The sequence below is a fragment of the Tachyglossus aculeatus genome, chromosome 22, assembly GCF_015852505.1.
Source record: "Tachyglossus aculeatus isolate mTacAcu1 chromosome 22, mTacAcu1.pri, whole genome shotgun sequence".
Lineage (NCBI taxonomy): Eukaryota > Metazoa > Chordata > Mammalia > Monotremata > Tachyglossidae > Tachyglossus > Tachyglossus aculeatus.
The window spans coordinates 36,737,029-36,756,841 of NC_052087.1; the positions used below are offsets into that span (position 1 = coordinate 36,737,029).

Consider the following 19,813-nt stretch of genomic DNA (forward strand, 5'->3'; position numbering starts at 1 on the left):
TTGGGAGGTACAAGTTGGCAATATATAGAAACAGTCCCTACCCAACAACGGGCTCACAGTCTAGAAGGGGGAGACAGACAACAAATTTATGGAGCCTGCTGTCGACTCCGCTCTCTCATTCACCCCTCACATCCAAGCCGTCACCAAAACCTGCCGGTCTCAGCTCCACAACATTGCCAAGATCTGCCCTTTCCTCTCCATCCAAACCGCTACCCTGCTCGTTCAAGCTCTCATCCTATCCCGTCTGGACTACTGTATCAGCCTCCTCTCCGATCTCCCATCCTTGTGTCTCTCCCCACTTCAATCCATACTTCACGCCGCTGCCCGGATTGTCTTTGTCCAGAAACGCTCTGGGCATGTTACTCCCCTCCTCAAAAATCTCCAGTGGCTACCAGGCAACCTACAGATCAAGCAAAAACTCCTCACTCTCGGCTTCAAGGCTGTCCATCCCCTCGCCCCCTCCTACCTCCCCTCCCTTCTGTCCTTCTCCAGCCCAGCCCGCACCCTCCGCTCCTCCGCCGCTAATCTCCTCACCGTACCTCGTTCTCGCCTGTCCCGCCATCGACCCCCGGTCCACGTCATCCCCCGGGCCCGGAATGCCCTCCCTCTGCCCATTCGCCAAGCTAGCTCTACTTCCTCCCTTCAAGGCCCTGCTGAGAGCTCACCTCCTCCAGGAGGCCTTCCCACACTGAGCCCCTTCCTTCCTCTCCCCCTCGTCCCCCTCTCCATCCCCCCGTCTTACCTCCTTCCCTTTCCCACAGCACCTGTATATATGTATATATGTTTGTACATATTTATTACTCTATTTATTTATTTATTTTACTTGTACATATCTATTCTATTTATTTTATTTTGCTAATATGTTTGGTTTTGTTCTCTGTCTCCCCCTTCTAGACTGTGAGCCCAATTGTTGGGTAGGGACCGTCTCTATATGTTGCCAACTTGTACTTCCCAAGCGCTTAGTACAGTGCTCTGCACACAGTAAGCGCTCAATACGATTGATGACAGTACAGTGCTCTGCACACAGTAAGCGCTCAATAAATACGATTGATTGATTGATTGATTGATTAGGCACTTGAGGACGCACAACCTAGCAGAGGAAGTGTTGGACTCTGCCTGACCTTGTAATTCATTCACTGAATCATATTTACTGAGCACCATGTGCAAAGTCCTGTACTATGTGCCTGGAAGAGTACAACAGAACAATAAACAGACATGTTCCCTGCCCACAACAATCTTACAGTCTTAAAGGGGAGATGGACTTTTCCCCTTTTTTCCTTTTTCCTTTAGATTTCTTACTCTATTTATTTTACCTGTACACATTCACCATCCCATTTATTTTGTTAATGATATGCATCTAGCTATAATTCTATTTGTTCTGACGATTTTGACACCTGTCTCCATGTTTTGTTTTGTTGTCTGTCTCCCCCTTCTAGACTGGGAGCCCTGTGTTGGGTAGGGACCGTCTCTATAGGTTGCCGACTTGTACTTCCCAAGTGCTTAGTACAGTGCTCTGCACATAGTAAGCACTCAATAAATACGATTGAATGAATGAAACGAGGCCCATCTGCCTGGCCCCCTCTGCTGCTAAGGGATTTACATCCAGGGCGCATTTACAATCAATCAATCAATCAATCAATCGTATTTATTGAGCGCTTACTATGTGCAGAGCACTGTACTAAGCGCTTGGGAAGTACAAATTGGCAACACATAGAGACAGTCCCTACCCAACAGTGGGCTCACAGTCTAAAAGGGGGAGACAGAGAACAGAACCAAACATACCAACAAAATAAAATAAATAGGATAGAAATGTACAAGTAAAATAAATAAATAAATAGAGTAATAAATATGTACAAACATATATACATATATACAGGTGCTGTGGGGAAGGGAAGGAGGTAAGATGGGGGGATGGAGAGGGGGACGAGGGGGAGAGGAGGGAAGGGGCTCAGTCTGGGAAGGCCTCCTGGAGGAGGTGAGCTCTCAGCAGGGCCTTGAAGGGAGGAAGAGAGCTAGCTTGGCGGAGGGGCAGAGGGAGGCCATTCCAGGCCCGGGGGATGACGTCAATTAGGAGGGAGGAAGAAGGAGGGAGGAAGGAAGGGAATGAGGAGACATGGGTTTGGCCAAAATAAACTCCTGGAGGCAAGGCCATGCCCAGCCCTACCGATGTCCATGCCATAAACCCTCTTCCTCACACTCCTCTAAACGGGTGGTAGTGTGCAGGTAGTTGAGGGGTGAGGAGGGCGGGTCCGCTGGTTTCTAACACTAACCTCACTTCTAATCCTAACCTTCTCACTTATAATAATAATAATAATGGCATTTATTAAGCGCTTACTATGTGCAAAGCATTCATTCATTCAATCGTATTTATTGAGCGCTTACTGTGTGCAGAGCACTGGACTAAGTGCTGGGGAAGTACAAGTCGGCAACATCTAGAGACGGTCCCTACCCAACAACGGGCTCACAGTCTAGAAGGGGGAGACAGGCGACAAAACAAAACATGGAGACAGGAGTCAAAGTCGTCAGAACGAATAGAATTAAAGCTAGATGCACATCATTAACAAAAGAACATATTTATTACTCTATTTATTTAATTTGTACATATTTATTCTATTTTATTTTGTTAATATGTTTTGTTTTGTTCTCTGTCTGCCCCTTCTAGACTGTGAGCCCACTGTTGGGTAGGGACCGTCCCTCTACGTTGCCAACTTGTCCTTCCCAAGCGCTTAGTCCAGTGCTCTGCACGCAGTAAGCGCTCAATAAAGACGACTGAATGAACGAATGAATATCCCAGTGCTTAGAACAGGGCTTGGCTCATTGTAGGCGCTTAATCAATCAATCAATCGTATTTATTGAGCGCTTACTGTGTGCAGAGCACTGTACTAAGCGCTTGGGAAGTACAAGTTGGCAACATATACAGTCCCTACTTAATACCATCGTTATTATTATTATTTGTATTGATGTCTGTCTTCCCCCCTCTAGACTGTAAGCTTGTTGTGGGCAGGGAATGTGTCTGTTTATTGTTGTGTTGTACTCAGCGCTTAGTACAGTGCTCTGCCTACAGTAAGCGCACAAAAAATACTATTGAATGTATCTGTGTCTCCTTCCTCCCCTCCCACAAGCTCCTGTAACTTCCCTAACAGAAGGGCTAATCCTCTCCCTCTTTTCCCACTTCCTGCCGTCTTTGGCTGTGCCAAGGTGGTTCAGCTCTTGGGAATTAAAAGAAGGATAATTACGGGAAGAGGGTCGGGTGGGGATAAGCACGCGGTTTCGAAAACGGGAACTGGGGAACCTCCACAAGAGCAAAGAGCTGAACCTACTGAGGAACCAGATGCCCACAGGGATTTTTTTTTTTAATGGCGTTTGTTAAGCGCTTACTATGTGCCAAGCACTGTTCTAAGCGCTGGAGGGGGATACAAGGTGATCAGGTTGTCCCACGTGGGGCTCACAGGCTCAATCCCCATTTTACAGATGAGGGAACTGAGGCACAGAGCGGGCGAAACGGCCACGGCGCTGGTGGGGGGGATGTCCAAACTAACGGGGACGATGAAGTTCAAATAATCAAACAGATCCGGTTTGGCTTTTCCCAGCACTTCGAACAGTGCTTTGCACATAGTAAGCGCTTAATAAATGCCATTATCATTATTATTATTATTATTCTCTCAATCCCCATTTGTTTTTGGACTTTGAAATCTCTTCCTGGATTATCCAGAGGCCTCGGTTCCTGAAACTGGGCATTCCATTTATCTGACATCTGGACAATTCGCTTTGGGCTGTCAATCAATCCATCAATCAATCATTATTTAGCACCTACTGTGTGCAGAACACTGTACTAAGCACTCAGGCCTTGATTAGAGAAGCAGCGGGGCTCGGTGGAAAGAGCCTGGGCTTTGGAGTCAAAGGTCATGGGTTCAAATCCCAGTTCTGCCACTTGTCAGCTGTGTGACTGGGCAAGTCACAACTTCTCTGTGCCTCAGTTACCTCATCTGTAAAATGGGGATTAAAACTGCGAGCCCCCCCGGGACAACCTGATCACCTTGTAACATCCCCAGTGCTTAGAACAGTGGTTTGCACATAGTAAGCGCTTAATAAATGCCATCATTATAATTCTCTGGAGGGAAGGACAAGGGAGGATGGCCTAGTGGAGTCAGAAGGTCTTGGGTCCAAATCTCGGCTTCGCCACTTGTCTGCTGTGTGACCTTCCATTCATTCATTCATTCAATCGTATTTATTGAGCGCTTTCTGTGTGCAGAGCACTGTACTAAACGTTTGGGAAGCCCAAGTTGGCAACATATAGAGACGGCCCCTACGCAACAACAGGCTCACAGTCTAGAAGGGGGAGACGGACGAGAAAACAAAACATGTAGACAGGCGGGCAAGTCACTTCACTTCTCTGTGCCTGTTACCTCATCTGTAAAATTCATTCAATCGTATTTATTGAGCGCTTACTGTGTGCAGAGCACTGTACTAAGCGCCTGGGAAGTACAAGTTGGCAACATATAGAGACGGTCCCTACCCAACAGCGGGCTCACAGTCTAGAAAATGGGCCCAGTGTGGGACAGACACTGCGTTCAACCCGATTTGCTTGTATTTCCCCTCAGCACTTAGAACAGTGCCTGGCACGTAGTAAGTGCTTAACAAATACCACAGTTATTGTTATTGTTATTATTTGAAGGTTCCCCAAGGTCAGCCTGGTGGTAGGGGGATTTGAGTGGAGGTTGATGAGGTATCAGAGGCCCAGCGAAGTGAAGTGACTCACCCAGTTGCCAACTTGTACTTCCCAAGCGCTTAGTTCAGTGCGGTGCACACAGTAAGTGCTCAATCAATCAATCAATCGTATTTATTAAGCGCTTACTGTATGCAGAGCACTGTACTAAGCACTTAGGAAGTACAAGTTGGCAACATAGAGAGACAGTCCCTACCCAACAGTGGGCTCACAGTCTAGAAGGGGGAGAGACAGAGAACAGAACCAAACACGCTAACAAAATAAAATAAATAGGATATGTACAAGTAAGATAAAATCAATCAATCAATCGTATTTATTGAGCGCTTACTGTGTGCAGAGCAAATGCGATCGAATGAATGAATACAGCAGACAGGTGACAGAGCCGGGATTAGAACCCAGGACCTCTGACAGCCAGGCCCAGTCTCTACCCCCGTGGCTCAGTGGAAAGAGCCCGGGCTTTGGAGTCAGAGGTCACGGGTTCAAATCCCGGCTCCACCCACTGTCAGCTGGGTGACTTTGGGCAAGTCACTTCACTTCTCTGGGCCTCAGTGACCTCACCTGGAAAATGAGGATGAAGACTGGGAGCCCCCCGTGGGACAACCTGATCACCTTGTAACCTCCCCAGTGCTTAAAACAGTGCTTTGCACAGAGTAAGCGCTTAATAAATGCCATCATAAATAAATAAATAAAGATAATTATTTAATCTTATTTTAATCCCTTATAAATAAATAAGGGAGGGAGTCTGTTCCCTCTGTTTGGACTCTCTCAAACAGTTATCCCAATCAAAAAATGGATTGATCTGGGGCCCCACTGACCTCTCTGTCCCGGGCAGGTGTCCCTCCTGGCTGTGGACGAGATGCACCAAGACCTGCCTGCCCTGGAAAAGGACATTTATTGGCACCAGACGGACCCCCGGCCGCCCTACACCGCGGCCACCGCCGAGTCCAAGCGCGCCTCTTTCCTCGGCTCCACGTTCGACATCAGGTGGGCTAGGCTGAGTGCCCCCAGAGAGGCCGGGGGAGGGTCTCCGGGACCGTCTCTAGATGTTGCCAATTTGTCCTTCCCAAGCGCTTAGTCCAGTGCTCTGCACACAGTAAGCGCTCAATAAATACGACTGATGATGAGGAGGATGATGAGAAGCGGTGTGGCTCAGTGGAACCTGTATATATGTACGTACGTATTTATTACTCTATTTTACTTGTACATATTTATTCTATTTATTTTATTTTGCTAATATGTTTGGTTTTGTTCTCTGCCTCCCCCTTCTCGACTGTGAGCCCACTGTTGGGTAGGGACCGTCCCTCTACGTTGCCAACTTGTCCTTCCCAAGCGCTTAGTCCAGTGCTCTGCACACAGTAAGCGCTCAATAAACATGATTGATTGATTAACCTGTATATATGTATATATTTATTACTCTACTTATTTTACTTGTACATATCTATTCTATTTTATTTTGCTAATATGCTTGGTTTTGTTCTCTGCCTCCCCCTTCTCGACTGTGAGCCCACTGTTGGGTAGGGACCGTCTCTAGATGTTGCCAACTTGTCCTTCCCAAGCGCTTAGTCCAGTGCTCTGCACATAGTAAGCGCTCAATAAATATGATTGATTGATTGATTAACCTGTATATATGTATATATTTATTACTCTATTTATTTACTTATTTTACTTGTACATATCTATTCTATTTTATTTTGTTAATATGTTTGGTTTTGTTCTCTGCCTCCCCCTTCTAGACTGTGAGCCCACTGTTGGGTAGGGACCGTCCCTCTACGTTGCCAACTTGTCCTTCCCAAGCGCTTAGTCCAGTGCTCTGCACATAGTAAGCGCTCAATAAATATGATTGATTGATTGATTAACCTGTATATATGTATATATTTATTACTCTATTTATTTACTTTTTTTACTTGTACATATCTATTCTATTTTATTTTGTTAATATGTTTGGTTTTGTTCTCTGCCTCCCCCTTCTAGACTGTGAGCCCACTGTTGGGTAGGGACCGTCCCTCTACGTTGCCAACTTGTCCTTCCCAAGCGCTTAGTACAGTGCTCTGCACACAGTAAGCGCTCAATAAATATGATTGATTGATTAACCTGTATATATGTATATATGTTTGTACATATTTATTACTCTATTTATTTACTTATTTTACTTGTACATATCTATTCTATTTATTTTATTTTGTTAATATGTTTGGTTTTGTTCTCTGCCTCCCCCTTCTAGACTGTGAGCCCACTGTTGGGTAGGGACCGGCTCTAGATGCTGCCGACTCGTACTTCCCAAGCGCTTAGTCCAGTGCTCTGCACACAGTAAGCGCTCAATAAATATGTTTGATTGATTAACCTGTATATATGTATATATGTATATATGTTTGTACATATTTATTACTCTATTTACTTATTTTACTTGTACATATCTATTCTATTTTATTTTGTTAATATGTTTGGTTTTGTTCTCTGCCTCCCCCTTCTAGACTGTGAGCCCGCTGTTGGGTAGGGACCGTCTCTATGTGTTGCCAACTTGGACTTCCCAAGCGCTTAGTACAGTGCTCTGCACACAGTAAGCGCTCAATAAATACCACTGAATGAATGAATGAATGAATAGAGCATGAGCCTAGGAGGACCTGGGTTCCAATTCCGGTTCTGCCACTTAATAATAATAATGGTGGTATTTGTTAAGCGCTTACTATGTGCAAACCACTGTTCTAAGCGCTGGGGGGGTTACAAGGTGATCGGGTTGTCCCACTTGGGGCTCACGGTCTTAATCCCCATTTTACAGATGAGGTAACTGAGGCCCAGAGAAGTGAAGCGGCTTGCCCAAGGTCACACAGCTGACAAGTGGTGGAGCCGGCATTCGAACCCATGACCTCTGACTCCCAAGCCCTCGCTCTTTCCACTGAGCCACGCTGCTTCCCCCACTTGTCTGCTGTGTGATCTTGGGCAAGTCACTTACCTTCTCTGGACCACAGTTATGTCAGCTTTAAAATGAGGATAATCAATCAATCGTATTTATTGAGCGCTTACTGTGTGCACAGCACTGTACTAAGCGCTTGGGAAGTCCAAGTTGGCAACATATAGAGACGGTCCCTACCCAACAGTGGGCTCACAGTCTAGAAGGGGGAGAAAAGCGTGAGCCCCGTGTGGGACAGGGACTGTGTCCAACCTGGTTAACTTGTATCTACCCCAGCGCTTAGAACAGTACTTGGCACATAGTAAGTGCTTAACAAGTACCATAATAATTATTATGATGATTAGAAGCAGTGTGGCTCAGTGGAAAAGAGCCCGGGCTTTGGAGTCAGAGGTCATGGGTTCAAATCCCCTCTCCACCAATTGTCAGCTGTGTGACTTTGGGCCAGTCACTTAACTTCTCTGTGCCTCAGTTACCTCATCTGTAAAATGGGGATTAAGACTGTGAGCCCCCCATGGGACAACCTGATCACCTTGTAACCTCCCCAACGCTTAAAACAGTGCTTTGCACATAGTAAGCACTTAATAAATGCCATCATCATTATTATTATTATTTTAATTACCCCTCAGCCACTGGGAACTTCCACGGTCAGGTTTCCTAAGAGCTGGGTTGACACAGTGCTCTGCACACAGTAAGCGCTCAATAAATACGATTGATGATGATGTGAAGCAGCTGGGTCATTGGAAAGAGCCCGGGCTTGGGAGTCAGAGGTTATGGGTCAAATCCCGGCTCCGCCGCTTGTCAGCTTTGTGACTTTGGGCAAGTCACTTCACTTCTCCGGGCCTCAGTTCCCTCATCTGGAAAATGGGGATGAAGACCGTGAGCCCCCACGTGGGACAACCCGATCACCTTGTATCCCCCAGCGCTTAGAACGGTGCTTTGCACATAGTAAGCGCTTAATACCATTATCATTATTATTATTATTATTATTATGTGACATCCTGGAGCTAAGAAGCCCGTGGGACTGGGGAGTTGGCCCTCCTCCCAGACTTGGGGTGCCTGCCCATTAGGGTCTTTTCCTGCAGAGGAAAAAGTGGGTCGCAATCCACTCCAGTCCCAATCCCTGTCAAAGAGCCTGGGCAGCTCTGGAAGGAGGCAAGAGCCCACCCCGTCCTTGTTTTGAGCGAGTCCCGGGCCAGTCGCTTCTGTCACCAGAGCTTTGTCCCAAGGACTTGGTCCCCGCCCTGGATTTTTCAAGACGGTGACTGTCCACTACCGGGGCACAGACTTCCACCGAGTCCACTGGCCGTTGCTAATTCTCGCTCCCCCCCTCCCCAGCATGCAGAAAGAAGACATGGAGTTCCAGCCCCTGGAGCAAATCAAAGAGAACGAGAAAGTCAACCACTCGACCCCTTTCACGAGCCACTTCGGCCGCCTCTTAGGGGCACGGTCCCCCGGTTTCTCTCGGTCCTCTTCGCGGGCGAAGCTGCTGAGCAAAAGAAACGAGATCTCCCCGATCCCCCACTGCCCCTACCGGGACGCGGGCAAGCCAAGGAGCGCCGGCGGCGCCCGTTGGCCCAAGGGAGACTCCTTAGAGCCGGATTCCAGCTCCCGGGAGCAGTGGGACAGCGAAGACTGCACGCTCCTGCGGGAATTTGACGCCTTCACGTCGACTCCCTTCTGCGACAGGCCCGGCTTCTACAGCGCCCCGCAGACCCCCATCAGCTCCTTCCCCATGGTCCTCCCGCCCAGACGCCCAGGCCGCAAGAAGCCTCCCGCCCTCTCCTGCATCGCCACCTCCTCCGCTTCGCCACGGGACAACTGTGCCAATCCGTCTCCCTCCCGGGCCAGCGACGTGGACAGGAGTCAGAGCTCCGTGGCCTCTGGTGCGAGAGACAGTTTTGTCTGGCCCACGGAGAGGATCGAAGCCTCGGGCGCCTCGGTGGGAACCACGGACGGGAACCACCCGACCAAGCGGGCCGGAGGGCTCAGCCCCCACGGGGGCTCGGAAGTCGAGTCCGCAACTTTGGAAAGTCCCACGCATCCGTTCTGGCAGGATTCTCCCGATTTGGAGAAGCAGACTGGCTTTGGGACGTCTAAGAGTTCAAAAGGTCACCGTCAGCCCCAGCTGGCTCTGGAGAATGCACCCCAAGACGGCCCCAACACCGTCTCTGTCAACCCCCCGGCCACCTCCACGGGGTCAGACGACCATCCCAGCTTCCCGACCCTCACCCCTCCGGCGTCAACACTGCCGGAGCAGGCTAGGCTCAGGAACCCGTCTGCTCCCTTCGGCACAGGCTCAGGAGAGGCTTCCGGCATCCTCTGCCACGCTTCTAGAGACTTTTCAGGATCTTCCACCAACTCGGGAAATGGATTCGGTGCCCATCGCACCAGGGAGCCCAGGATTGCGGAGAACCCCTCCCCCAACGACTCTGGCATCTCCCTGGCAGAGGGAGAGGTGGGAAGGCTCATGGAAGCGATCCTGGAAGCTGGGGAGTGCCTCCCCGATGATGATCAGACAGACATGTGAGCTTGACTCCCAAGTCATTACGTCTTTACTCGGATACTCACTTTTCGGCTTGCCTGCATTTGTTAGGAGCCTGACATCAAGCAGTGTGGCCTAGTGGATAGAGCCTGGGAATCACAAGGACCTCGGCTCTAATCCCAGCTCCACTCCTTACCTGCTGGGTGACCTTGGACAAATCGCTTCATTTCTCTGTGCCTCAGCTCCCTTATCTGAAAAAGTGAGGATTCAATCCTTATTCTCCCTCCTCTTTAGAATGTGAGTCCCCTGTGGGACCTGATTATATCCACCCCAGTGCCTAGTACAGTGTTTGACACAGTAAACCCAAATTATTATTAAAATCCCAGTATACTGTTCTTATCTTGGGCAGAATTAAGATTTCCTTCTCCAGGGGATTCATGCTTCCTAATGAAGAGCACCAGAGCATGCCAGCATGAGGCTGAAACACCTACCCTCTCCTGCAGATTCATCTGCATAAGCAGCAGCATGGCTCAGCAGAAAGAGCTTTGGAGTCAGAGGTCATGGGTTCAAATCCCTGCTACACCAACTGTCAGCTGTGTCACTTTGGGCAAGTCACAACTTCTCTGTGCCTGTTACCTCATCTGTAAAATGGGGATTAAAAAAAACTGTGAGCCCCCTGTGGGACAACCTCATCACCTTGTAGCCTCCCCAGTGCTTAGAACAGTGCTCTGCACATAGTAAGCACTTAAATACCATCATTATTATCTGCGTGCCACTGGTAGAATTAACCACCACATGGTTGCTTTCACCACCAGAGACCAGGCACTTCCTTTACTCAACAGTCCTTCAAGGGTTCCAGAAAACAATAAAAAGGAAGCAGCAGAGATTAGGGCCCTGGAGTTATTTCCTACTTTCAGATTTAGGGGACTTTGGAGTTGTTTTGCAAGCTTGTGGCCAGAGTTCAAAAGTGAGATGTGGTTAAGAGATCTCAAGGTAGGAATCAGTTCTGTTCATTGGAAACATGAAAAGCAGCAGGAAGCCAGCAACCTCAAAGTGGGAAAGTTAAATGCAACAAAAGCAGAGGTGTGCTTTACCTGGAAACTCTAGCCAAGGCAGCCTCCATTTCTCTTAAGGAGTGGATTACCATTCAACCTTTTTTTTTTAAACAGTATTTAAGCTCTGGACTGTAAGCTTGTTGTGGGCAGGGAATGCTATATTGCACTCTCCCAAGCACTCTGCTCTGCACACACTAAATTTTCAAATGACTGACTCGCTTCTGTTCCAGGTGCTGTACTAAGCACTGAGGTAATCAGGTTGGACAGTTCCCTGTCCCACATGAGGCTCTCTAAATCAGAGGCATGTTAATCCCCATTTTACAGCTGCAGTAGTTGGGGCACATAAGAATTATGTGATTTATCCAGGGTCACAGCGGGTAAGTGGCACAGCCAAGGTAAAAACCCAGATCCCCGGACTTCCACGCTATGCCCTTTCCACCAAGCCAGGCTGTTTCCCAGTACACAGGAAACTGAAATAATGCCTCTTCTCAAACCTCAAGTTAGGTAAGTGGCCACGCACTCAAGGTTGCCCAACTTTATTGGAAGCCTCTTGCTATGGGGGCACTGAGGTAACTTTTCCCACTTTCCGGCCCCCAATAAGACCTTAACAATAATTCACCTTGGGAAGTTTCTGGAGCAGTGAAGGGCTATGACTCACAAAGGAGAACCAAGTCACTTTATTGGATGTAATGACAACACAGTAAGAAACAAAAAAAAAAAAATGGTGGTTTTGGGATACAGATTGAGGAGAACAGGTAACCAAAGAGACACATGCATTGCTGGATAGTAAAGAGAAGTTACACCCATAGGAGTGGGTGAGGCCAGCTTAGCTCTCATTGTCACTATCTCCAAGGGTGTGCTTGTCAAAGAGGTACTCCGCCATGCCAGAATCTGGGGCTCCCATCTTGCGCAAATTGGTCACGTGGTCCGCCAGTTCTTTGATGGATTTCACCTGTTCATCCAGGTAGTGGGTCTCAATGAAGTCGCACAGCTACAGAGGGGAAACAAGAGAATTATTGCTAGGTCTGGCTATTACCCAAAAGGAACACCCAACCATTGAATCAAGTAAATCTGGGTTTTAAGGGGAAAACTGTTGGCTTTGCCCTACCCTGACTCCTCAGGAAGGAGCACCAGCTAGAGAACTGAGGCCTTTTAACCTGTTCAAGGTCCCAGTCTCACTAAAAGTAGGTGGCTTTTGGAAGGATGGTTCAGTCATACCTAACTTTGACAGGATGACCAAACCTTGCATATTGGTCACTCACCCCAAGAAGGATTCTCTTTCCCCACTCTGGCCCTGGTTTCAACTTACATGGGGGTCATTCTTGTCAGTTGCCAGTTTGTGGAGTTCCAGTAGTGACTGGTTCACATTCTTTTCCAGGTGCAAGGCACACTCCATTGCAGTCAGCCCATTTTCCCAGTCATCACGGTCTGGTTTCTAACATTGAGAAAAGGCAAGTTAGCAGAGCTACAAAGGAAAGCAAAGCGAGTTCTGTTTCCAGAGCCAGTGGGCTAATCCCTAGGACCGCCCACCTTGATGTCCTGCAGGAAGATCCGGCCACCTCGTTGGTTCTGTAGTTTCATTAGTTTCTCAGCATGCTCTCTTTCCTCGCGGGATTGGTGCAGGAAGTACTTGGCAAAGTTCTTCAGAGCCACGTCATCCCGATCAAAGTAGTAGGACTAAGCAGAAAGTGAGCAACACCAGGTTAATCAGCATTTCCTCCTTGAACTTGAATAAAGAGCTCAGAGAAGACCTTCATTTCTAGTGTTTCCTGCCCTAAAGAGGACATAATCCTTTTCACAGCTCCCTTTACAATTCTACCTTAAACTTATGACTGCACACTCACCAACCCACAAAATGCTATTTCCTCTAGTTAGCATGGATTAGAGACAATGGCTTCGTAAAGAGGAAGTTTTGGCAGGTACAGGAGACCAAGGGATGGGAGAGTGCAAAAGAGACCATCTCATACCTTACCTTTACAAGTTTTCACTTTAAAAAAAAAAAAAAGCAATGACTTCCCTGAGAGCCTAGTTTAGTACGTCAGTTTAAAACTGAGAACAAGCCACCTACTAGAATTCTGGAATGATGGAAAAAAAGGGAAATGACCATTAGCCCACATGGCCATGGCTGAAGTTCATGCAAGTTTACTGCCCAAGCACCTCGACAGTTAAGTGGAAGTCTCTGCATACAGCCACCACAGTTACATGTAAATGCCCATCTAACAGCTGCCAGGACAGAGGACTTTGGAATTTGCCAGTCAACAAGGAGGGAAGCTGATTGCCAACAAAATTGTTAGAAGAGTAGTTAGTATTGTGTAATTAAGACACTTTGTGCCAACTGAAGATTTGGTGCTGGGTCTGTTTTTTGGAGGGGTGGCCACGAAGACAGACCCTGACATTCCTAGAATAACCAACTCACACAAAGCACCTGTAAATGTGGGCTACGCAAGAGTTTCAGACTGAAGCCTGAGCACCATATTTCAGGCTTCTGGAGCTCAGACAGGCATTACGCAACAGTGGGAAGTAATGGAACAATAATAATAATATGATGGCATTTATTAAGCGCTTACTATGTGCAAAGCACTGTACTAAGTGCTGGGGAGGTTACAAGGTAATCAGGTTGTCCCATGGCAGGGGCTCAGTTTTAATCCCCATTTTACAGATGCAGTAACTGAGGCCCAGAGAAGTGAAGTGACTTGCCCAAAGTCACACAACTGACAATTGGTGGAGCCGGAATTTGAACCCATGACCTGACTCCAAAGCCTGAGCTCTTGATTGAAGCTCACCACAGTACGTCAGACATTGGTGTGTTTCTGGCCAGATGGCCTGATTTCAGGACTGATTTTAACTGAGTCATCTCCGGATCCTAGAATCCCACGGGAGACCAAGTTGGAAGAAATTTACCCCAGAAAATTCAGGATCAGAACCTCAGCAGAAAATTAAAACAAGTCTCATCGTGTATCTACAACACATGTAACAAGGAACAGAGTAAGGCTTGTGGAAACTAACTCAATATGCTCAGTATATAAGCATTAAGAGCTCTGACCAATTTTAAAAGCTAGAGTTCAAGGAATCTAAACCCATCGGGCAGTTAGAAACCTATTCCTTTTTTCTGAGGTACTAGAAAGAGTTTTTATTAAGCACCGACTAGTTGCCAAGTACTCTACTAATCCTAAATCTCCCGCAAGGCCTAGTGAACCGAAAATGGAAGTCATCCTACCCCAAAATAAGTCCGTGAGGGAGAGGCGGCAGGGAAAGAGAGAAGGTGAGATAAAGAAAGTCTCTTCAAGCGCCAACTTTCTTAGATCTTCAGAACTAAGAGGAGGTGGGGAATGTTACAATGCAGTTGGGTTTTGTTTAGATAAGCCCACGATGGGCGGGGGCAACTCGGCCGGAGAGCCTGGAACTCCTGCAGATAAGCAATGCAGAGCAGCAAAGAAAAAGAAAGGGGGGGGGGGGCACATTGTATCAGTACCCAAGGTTGCCATTTGACACCGTTTACCCAGCAAAACTCCTCCCCATTCAAGGAAAAGCTGCATGGGACACGGCGTCCTCCATTACATTAGAAACCAGGCGTAAACAAGGGCTTCGGTATCTGGTCGGGAGTTTAATCATTAACTGCCAGATTAATCGCAGTAAATCAGTAACACTGGCTAATGGGGCCAAGACTAGAGGATGGCTCCGGGGGCGACCTGAAGGTTGGCGGGGTTTCGGCCCACGTGCTGAAGGTCTCATAATAATAATAATAATGATAGCATTTATTAAGCGCTTACTATGTGCAAAGCACTGTTCTAAGCGCTAGGGGAAGTTACAAGGTGATCAGGTTGTCCCCCAGGGGGCTCACAGTCTTAATCCCCATTTTACAGATGAGGGAACTGAGGCCCAGAGAAGTGAAGTGACTTGCCCAAAGTCACACAGCGGACAAGTGGCGGAGCCGGGATTTGAACCCCTGACCTCTGACTCCAAAGCCCGCTGCTCTTCCCACTGAGCCACACTGCTTCTTCTTCGTCTCATCTCACGGCCTTTTCCCTAGCCCCAATTTGGGCCAGCCTTGGCATTGTCTCTGGGGGGCTTTTTCACAGCTTTACCAGCTCCCACCGGACCCGGGGAGGGAAACATCAGGAACGGCCTGTTTTCCTGGAATGACTAGTGGACACTAAGTCGGGAGATGCACTGCCAGGCCTGGGGGGCAAAGCGTGTTCCTTTAGGGCTGAGATTTAAGTGAGCAGCTGGTTTAGGGGGCAGGTGGGGAGGTGTTTTCCATGAGATCGCCTTCCCACATGTCAAGCCCCTCCCCTGCCACCCAGATGCCCAGGACGGGGGTCGGCAAAGCCCTGTGGCCTAGTTGAGAGCACGGGCCTGGGCGTTTGAAGGTCATGGGTTCTAATCCCAGCTCCGCCCCTTGCGTGCTGTGTGACCTTGGGCAACTCACTTCTCTGGGTCTCAGTTACCTCAGCTGTAAAATGGGGATTAGGATGTGGGGCAGGGATTGAGTCCAACCCGAGATGGTTGTGTTCCACCCAACGCTGAGGCCAGTGTCTGGCACACAGTAAGCGCTTAAGAAATACCATGATCATTGTTATTTTAAGGGAGGGAAGGGCCTTGTTTATAATAATAATGGTGAGCACTTATGTGCCATGAGAAGCAGCATGGCTTAGCGTGGAAAGAGCCCATGCTTGGGAGCCAGGGGTCATGGGTTCAAATCCCAGCTCCGCCGCTGGTCACCTGTGTGACTTTGGGCAAGTCACTTCACTTCTCTGGGCCTGTTACCAGATCTGTAAAATGGGGATGAAGACTGAACCCCACGTGAGACAACCTCATTACCTTGTATCTCTGCCAGCACTCAGAACAGGGTTCGGCACATTGTGCTTAAATGACATCATTATTATTAAAATGGGGATTAAGACCGTGAGTCCCATGGGGGCCAACCTGATAACCCTGTATCTCCCCCAGCGCTTAGAACCGTGCTCAGCACATAGTTAATGCTTAACAAATGCCATCATAATTATTAAAATGAGGATTAAGACCATGAGTCCCAAGGGGGACAACCTGATGACCCTGTATCTACCCCAGTGCTGGTCATGGGTTCTAATCCCAGCTCCGCCACAAGTCTGCTGTGTGACCTTGGGCAAGTCACTTCACTTTTCTGGGCCTCAGTTCCCTCATCTGTAAAACAGGGATTAAGACTGGGAGCCCCATGTGGGACAACCTGATGACCTTGTAATTATGAGGGCATTTATTAAGCGCTTACTATGTACAAAGCACTGTTCTAAGCGCTGGGGAGGTTACAAGGTGATCAGGTAGTCCCACGTGGGGCTCAGTCTTCATCCCCTTTTTACAGATGAGGTAACCGAGGCCCAGAGAAGTGACTTGCCCAAAGTCACACAGCTGACAAGTGTTGGAGCCATGTGATTTGAACCTTAGGTTTCCACAGCGCTTGGAACAGTGCTTTGCACATAGTAAGTGCTTAATAAATGCCATCCTTATTAAGCGCTTGGGGAAGTGCAAGTTGGCAACATATAGAGATAGTCCCTAACCAGCAACGGGCTCACAGTCATAGTCTAGATTAATACTAAGCGCTTGGGAAGTACAAGGTGGCAACATAGAGACGGTCCCTAACCAGCAATGGGCTCAGTCATAGTCTAATTATTACTAAGCACTTGGGAAGTACAAGTTGGCAACATATAGAGATGGTCCCTATTCAATCGTATTTACTGAGCGCTTACTGTGTGCAGAGCACTGTACTAAGCGCTTGGGAAGTACAAGCTGGCAACATATAGAGACGTTCGCTACCCAACAACGGGCTCACAGTCTGTCTAGATTTCTAAGCGCTTGGGAAGTACAAATTGGCAAATATAGAGATGGTCCCTAACCAGCAACGGGCTCACAGAGTCTAGATTATTACTAAGCGCTCGGGAACTACAAGTTGGCAACATATAGAGACGGTCCCTATTCATTCAATCGTATTTATTTAGCGCTGTGTGCAGAGCACTGTACTAAGCGCTTGGGAAGTACAAGTTGGCAACATAGAGACGGTCCCTATTCATTCAATCGTATTTATTGAGCGCTTAGTGTGCAGAGCACTGTACTAAGCGCTTGGGAAGTACAAGTTGGCAACACCTAACGACGGTCCCTATTCACTCAGTCGTATTTATTCATTCAATCGTATTTATTGAGCGGTTACTGAGTGCAGATCACTGTACTAAGCACTTGGGAAGTACAAATTGGCAACATATAGAGACGGTCCCTATTCACTCAATCGTATTTATTCATTCAATCGTATTTATTGAGCGCTTACTGTGTGCAGAGCACTGTACTAAGCGCTTGGGTAGTACAAGTTGGCAACAAATAGAGGCAGTCCCTACCCAATAACGGGCTCGCAGTCATGGTCTAGAAGTCGGCACATGGTAAGCGCTTAACAAATCTTATTAATCAATCGTATTTATTGAGCGCTTACTGTGTGCAGAGCACTGTACTAAGCGCTTGGGAAGTACAAGATGGCAACATATGGAGACCGTCCCTACCCAACAGTGGGCTCACAGTCTAGAAGGGGGAGACAGAGAACAAAACCAAACAAATTAACAATATAAAATACAATAGATAAGTACAAGTAAAATAAATAGAGTAATAAGTATATACAAACTGTGGGGAAGGGAAGGAGGTAAGACGGGGGGATGGAGAAACTGTGAGCCCACTGTTGGGTAGGGACTGTCTCTATATGTTGCCGACTTGTACTTCCCAAGCGCTTACTACAGTGCTCTGCACATAGTAAGCGCTCAATACGATTGATTGATTGCCTGGCTGTCTCTATAGGTTGCCAACTTGTGCTTCCCAAACGCTTAGTACAGTGCTCTGTACACCGTAAGCGCTCAATAAATACGATTGATTGATTGACTGAGGGGGAAACGAGGGGGAGAGGAGAAGTCGGCACCTTAGTAAGCGCTTAATCAATCAATCGTATTTATTGAGCGCTTACTGTGTGCAGAGCACTGGACTAAGCGCTTGGGAAGTCCAAGTTGGCAACATATAGAGACGGTCCCTACCCAATAGTGGGCTCACAGTCTACAAGGGGGAGACAGAGAACAAAACCAAACTTATTAACAAAATAAAATACAACAGATAAGTACAAGTAAAATAAACAGAGTAATAAATACGTACAGACATATATAGGTGCTGTGGGGAAGGGAAGGAGGTAAGACGGGGGGATGGAGAGACTGTGAGCCCACTGTTGGGTAGGGACTGTCTCTGTATGTTGCCATTTGTACTTCCCAAGCGCTTAGTACAGTGCTCTGCACACAGTAAGCACTCAATAAATACAATTGATTGTCTCTATATGTTGCCAACTTGTGCTTCCCAAGCGCTTAGTACAGTGCTCTGTACACCGTAAGCGCTCAATACGATTGATTGATTGACTGAGAGGGGAACGAGGAGGAGAGAAGAAGTCGGCACCTTAGTAAGCGCTTAATCAATCAATCGTATTTATTGAGCGCTTACTGTGTGCAGAGCACTGGACTAAGCGCTTGGGAAGTCCAAGTTGGCAACATATAGAGACGGTCCCTACCCAACAGTGGGCTCACAGTCTAGAAGGGGGAGACAGAGAACAAAACCAAACATCATCATCAATCGTATTTATTGAGCGCTTACTATGTGCAGAGCACTGTACTAAGTGCTTGGGAAGTACAAACTGGCAACACATAGAGACAGTCCCTACCCAACAGTGGGCTTACAGTCTAAAAGAGTGGGCTTACAGTCTAAACATCTATACATATATTAGGAGCTCTTTCCCCGAGGGCCTCCCCCGCTCACCATGGACAGGTAGACGTAGGAGGCGTAGAGTTCCAAGTTGATCTGCCGGTTGATGGCGGCCTCCGAGTCCTGGTGGTAGTTCTGGCGCACCTGCGAGAGGGCCGCGGAGGTCATGGCGGGCGGCTGAGGGAACGGTGAGTGAAGAAAACGGACGGCAGATAGAGGAGAGAAGGCGGGGAACCGGGCGGCGGGCGGGTTTCCGTCCAAGCACTGTTGAAGCAGGAAACCTCAGCGTCGCCGACCCCTCTCGCTGCGCGTCTGCCGCTCCCCGCGGCCCCCGCCGCTCTTTTATACCCTACGCCTGACGTCACCAACGGCGAGGCTCGGAGGAGCCAATCAGGAGAGAGCCACGCCCCTCCAAGCGCCGCTAGGGCCACGCCCCCCCTCGCGCGCCTCGCCTCAGCGCCGAGAGCGGGGAAAGGGGGGAGGGGCGCTGCCCAGCGGCGCGCCGCTCAGCCAATCAGGACCCTCCTCGCGCCGCTCGCGCCGCTCGCGCCACGCCCCCCTCGCGCGCCTCACCACAGCGCCGAGAGCGGGGAAAGGGGGGAGGGGCGCTGCCCAGCGGCGCGCCGCTCAGCCAATCAGGACCCTCCTCGCGCCGCTCGCGCCACGCCCCCCCTCGCGCGCCTCGCCTCAGCGCCGAGAGCGGGGAAAGGGGGGAGGGGCGCTGCCCAGCAACGCGCCGCTCAGCCAATCAGAACCCTCCTCGCGCCGCTCGCGCCACGCCCCCCCTCGCGCGCCTCACCTCAGCTTCGAGGGCGGGGAAAGGGGGGAGGGGCGCTGCCCAGCGGCGTCCATGTTGGGGGCGGAGGGCGATTCATTCATTCATTCATTCATTC

General features: G+C 48.7%; 2 protein-coding genes across 2 annotated transcripts in view; one reads left to right on the forward strand and one right to left on the reverse strand.

The window, feature by feature from the left end:
• Nucleotides 1-10,161, forward strand: part of BEST1 (bestrophin 1) — a 43,585-nt gene extending 33,424 nt beyond the window's left edge. The window contains exons 8-10 of the mRNA XM_038765341.1: nucleotides 5,559-5,710; nucleotides 8,970-9,179; nucleotides 9,261-10,161. Of these exons, the coding sequence (XP_038621269.1) occupies nucleotides 5,559-5,710; nucleotides 8,970-9,179; nucleotides 9,261-10,161 (1,263 nt within the window). The remainder of the gene's footprint in view (nucleotides 1-5,558; nucleotides 5,711-8,969; nucleotides 9,180-9,260) is intronic.
• Nucleotides 10,162-11,825: 1,664 nt separating this feature from the next.
• On the reverse strand, nucleotides 11,826-19,239 carry FTH1 (ferritin heavy chain 1). Its single transcript, XM_038764818.1, has 4 exons — nucleotides 18,975-19,239; nucleotides 12,702-12,848; nucleotides 12,481-12,606; nucleotides 11,826-12,162 (listed from the first exon to the last, which is right to left on the reverse strand). Exons 1-4 carry the CDS (start codon nucleotides 19,086-19,088, stop codon nucleotides 11,998-12,000), a joined length of 552 nt encoding a protein of 183 aa, XP_038620746.1. The 5' UTR covers nucleotides 19,089-19,239; the 3' UTR covers nucleotides 11,826-11,997.
• Nucleotides 19,240-19,813: the final 574 nt, after the last annotated feature.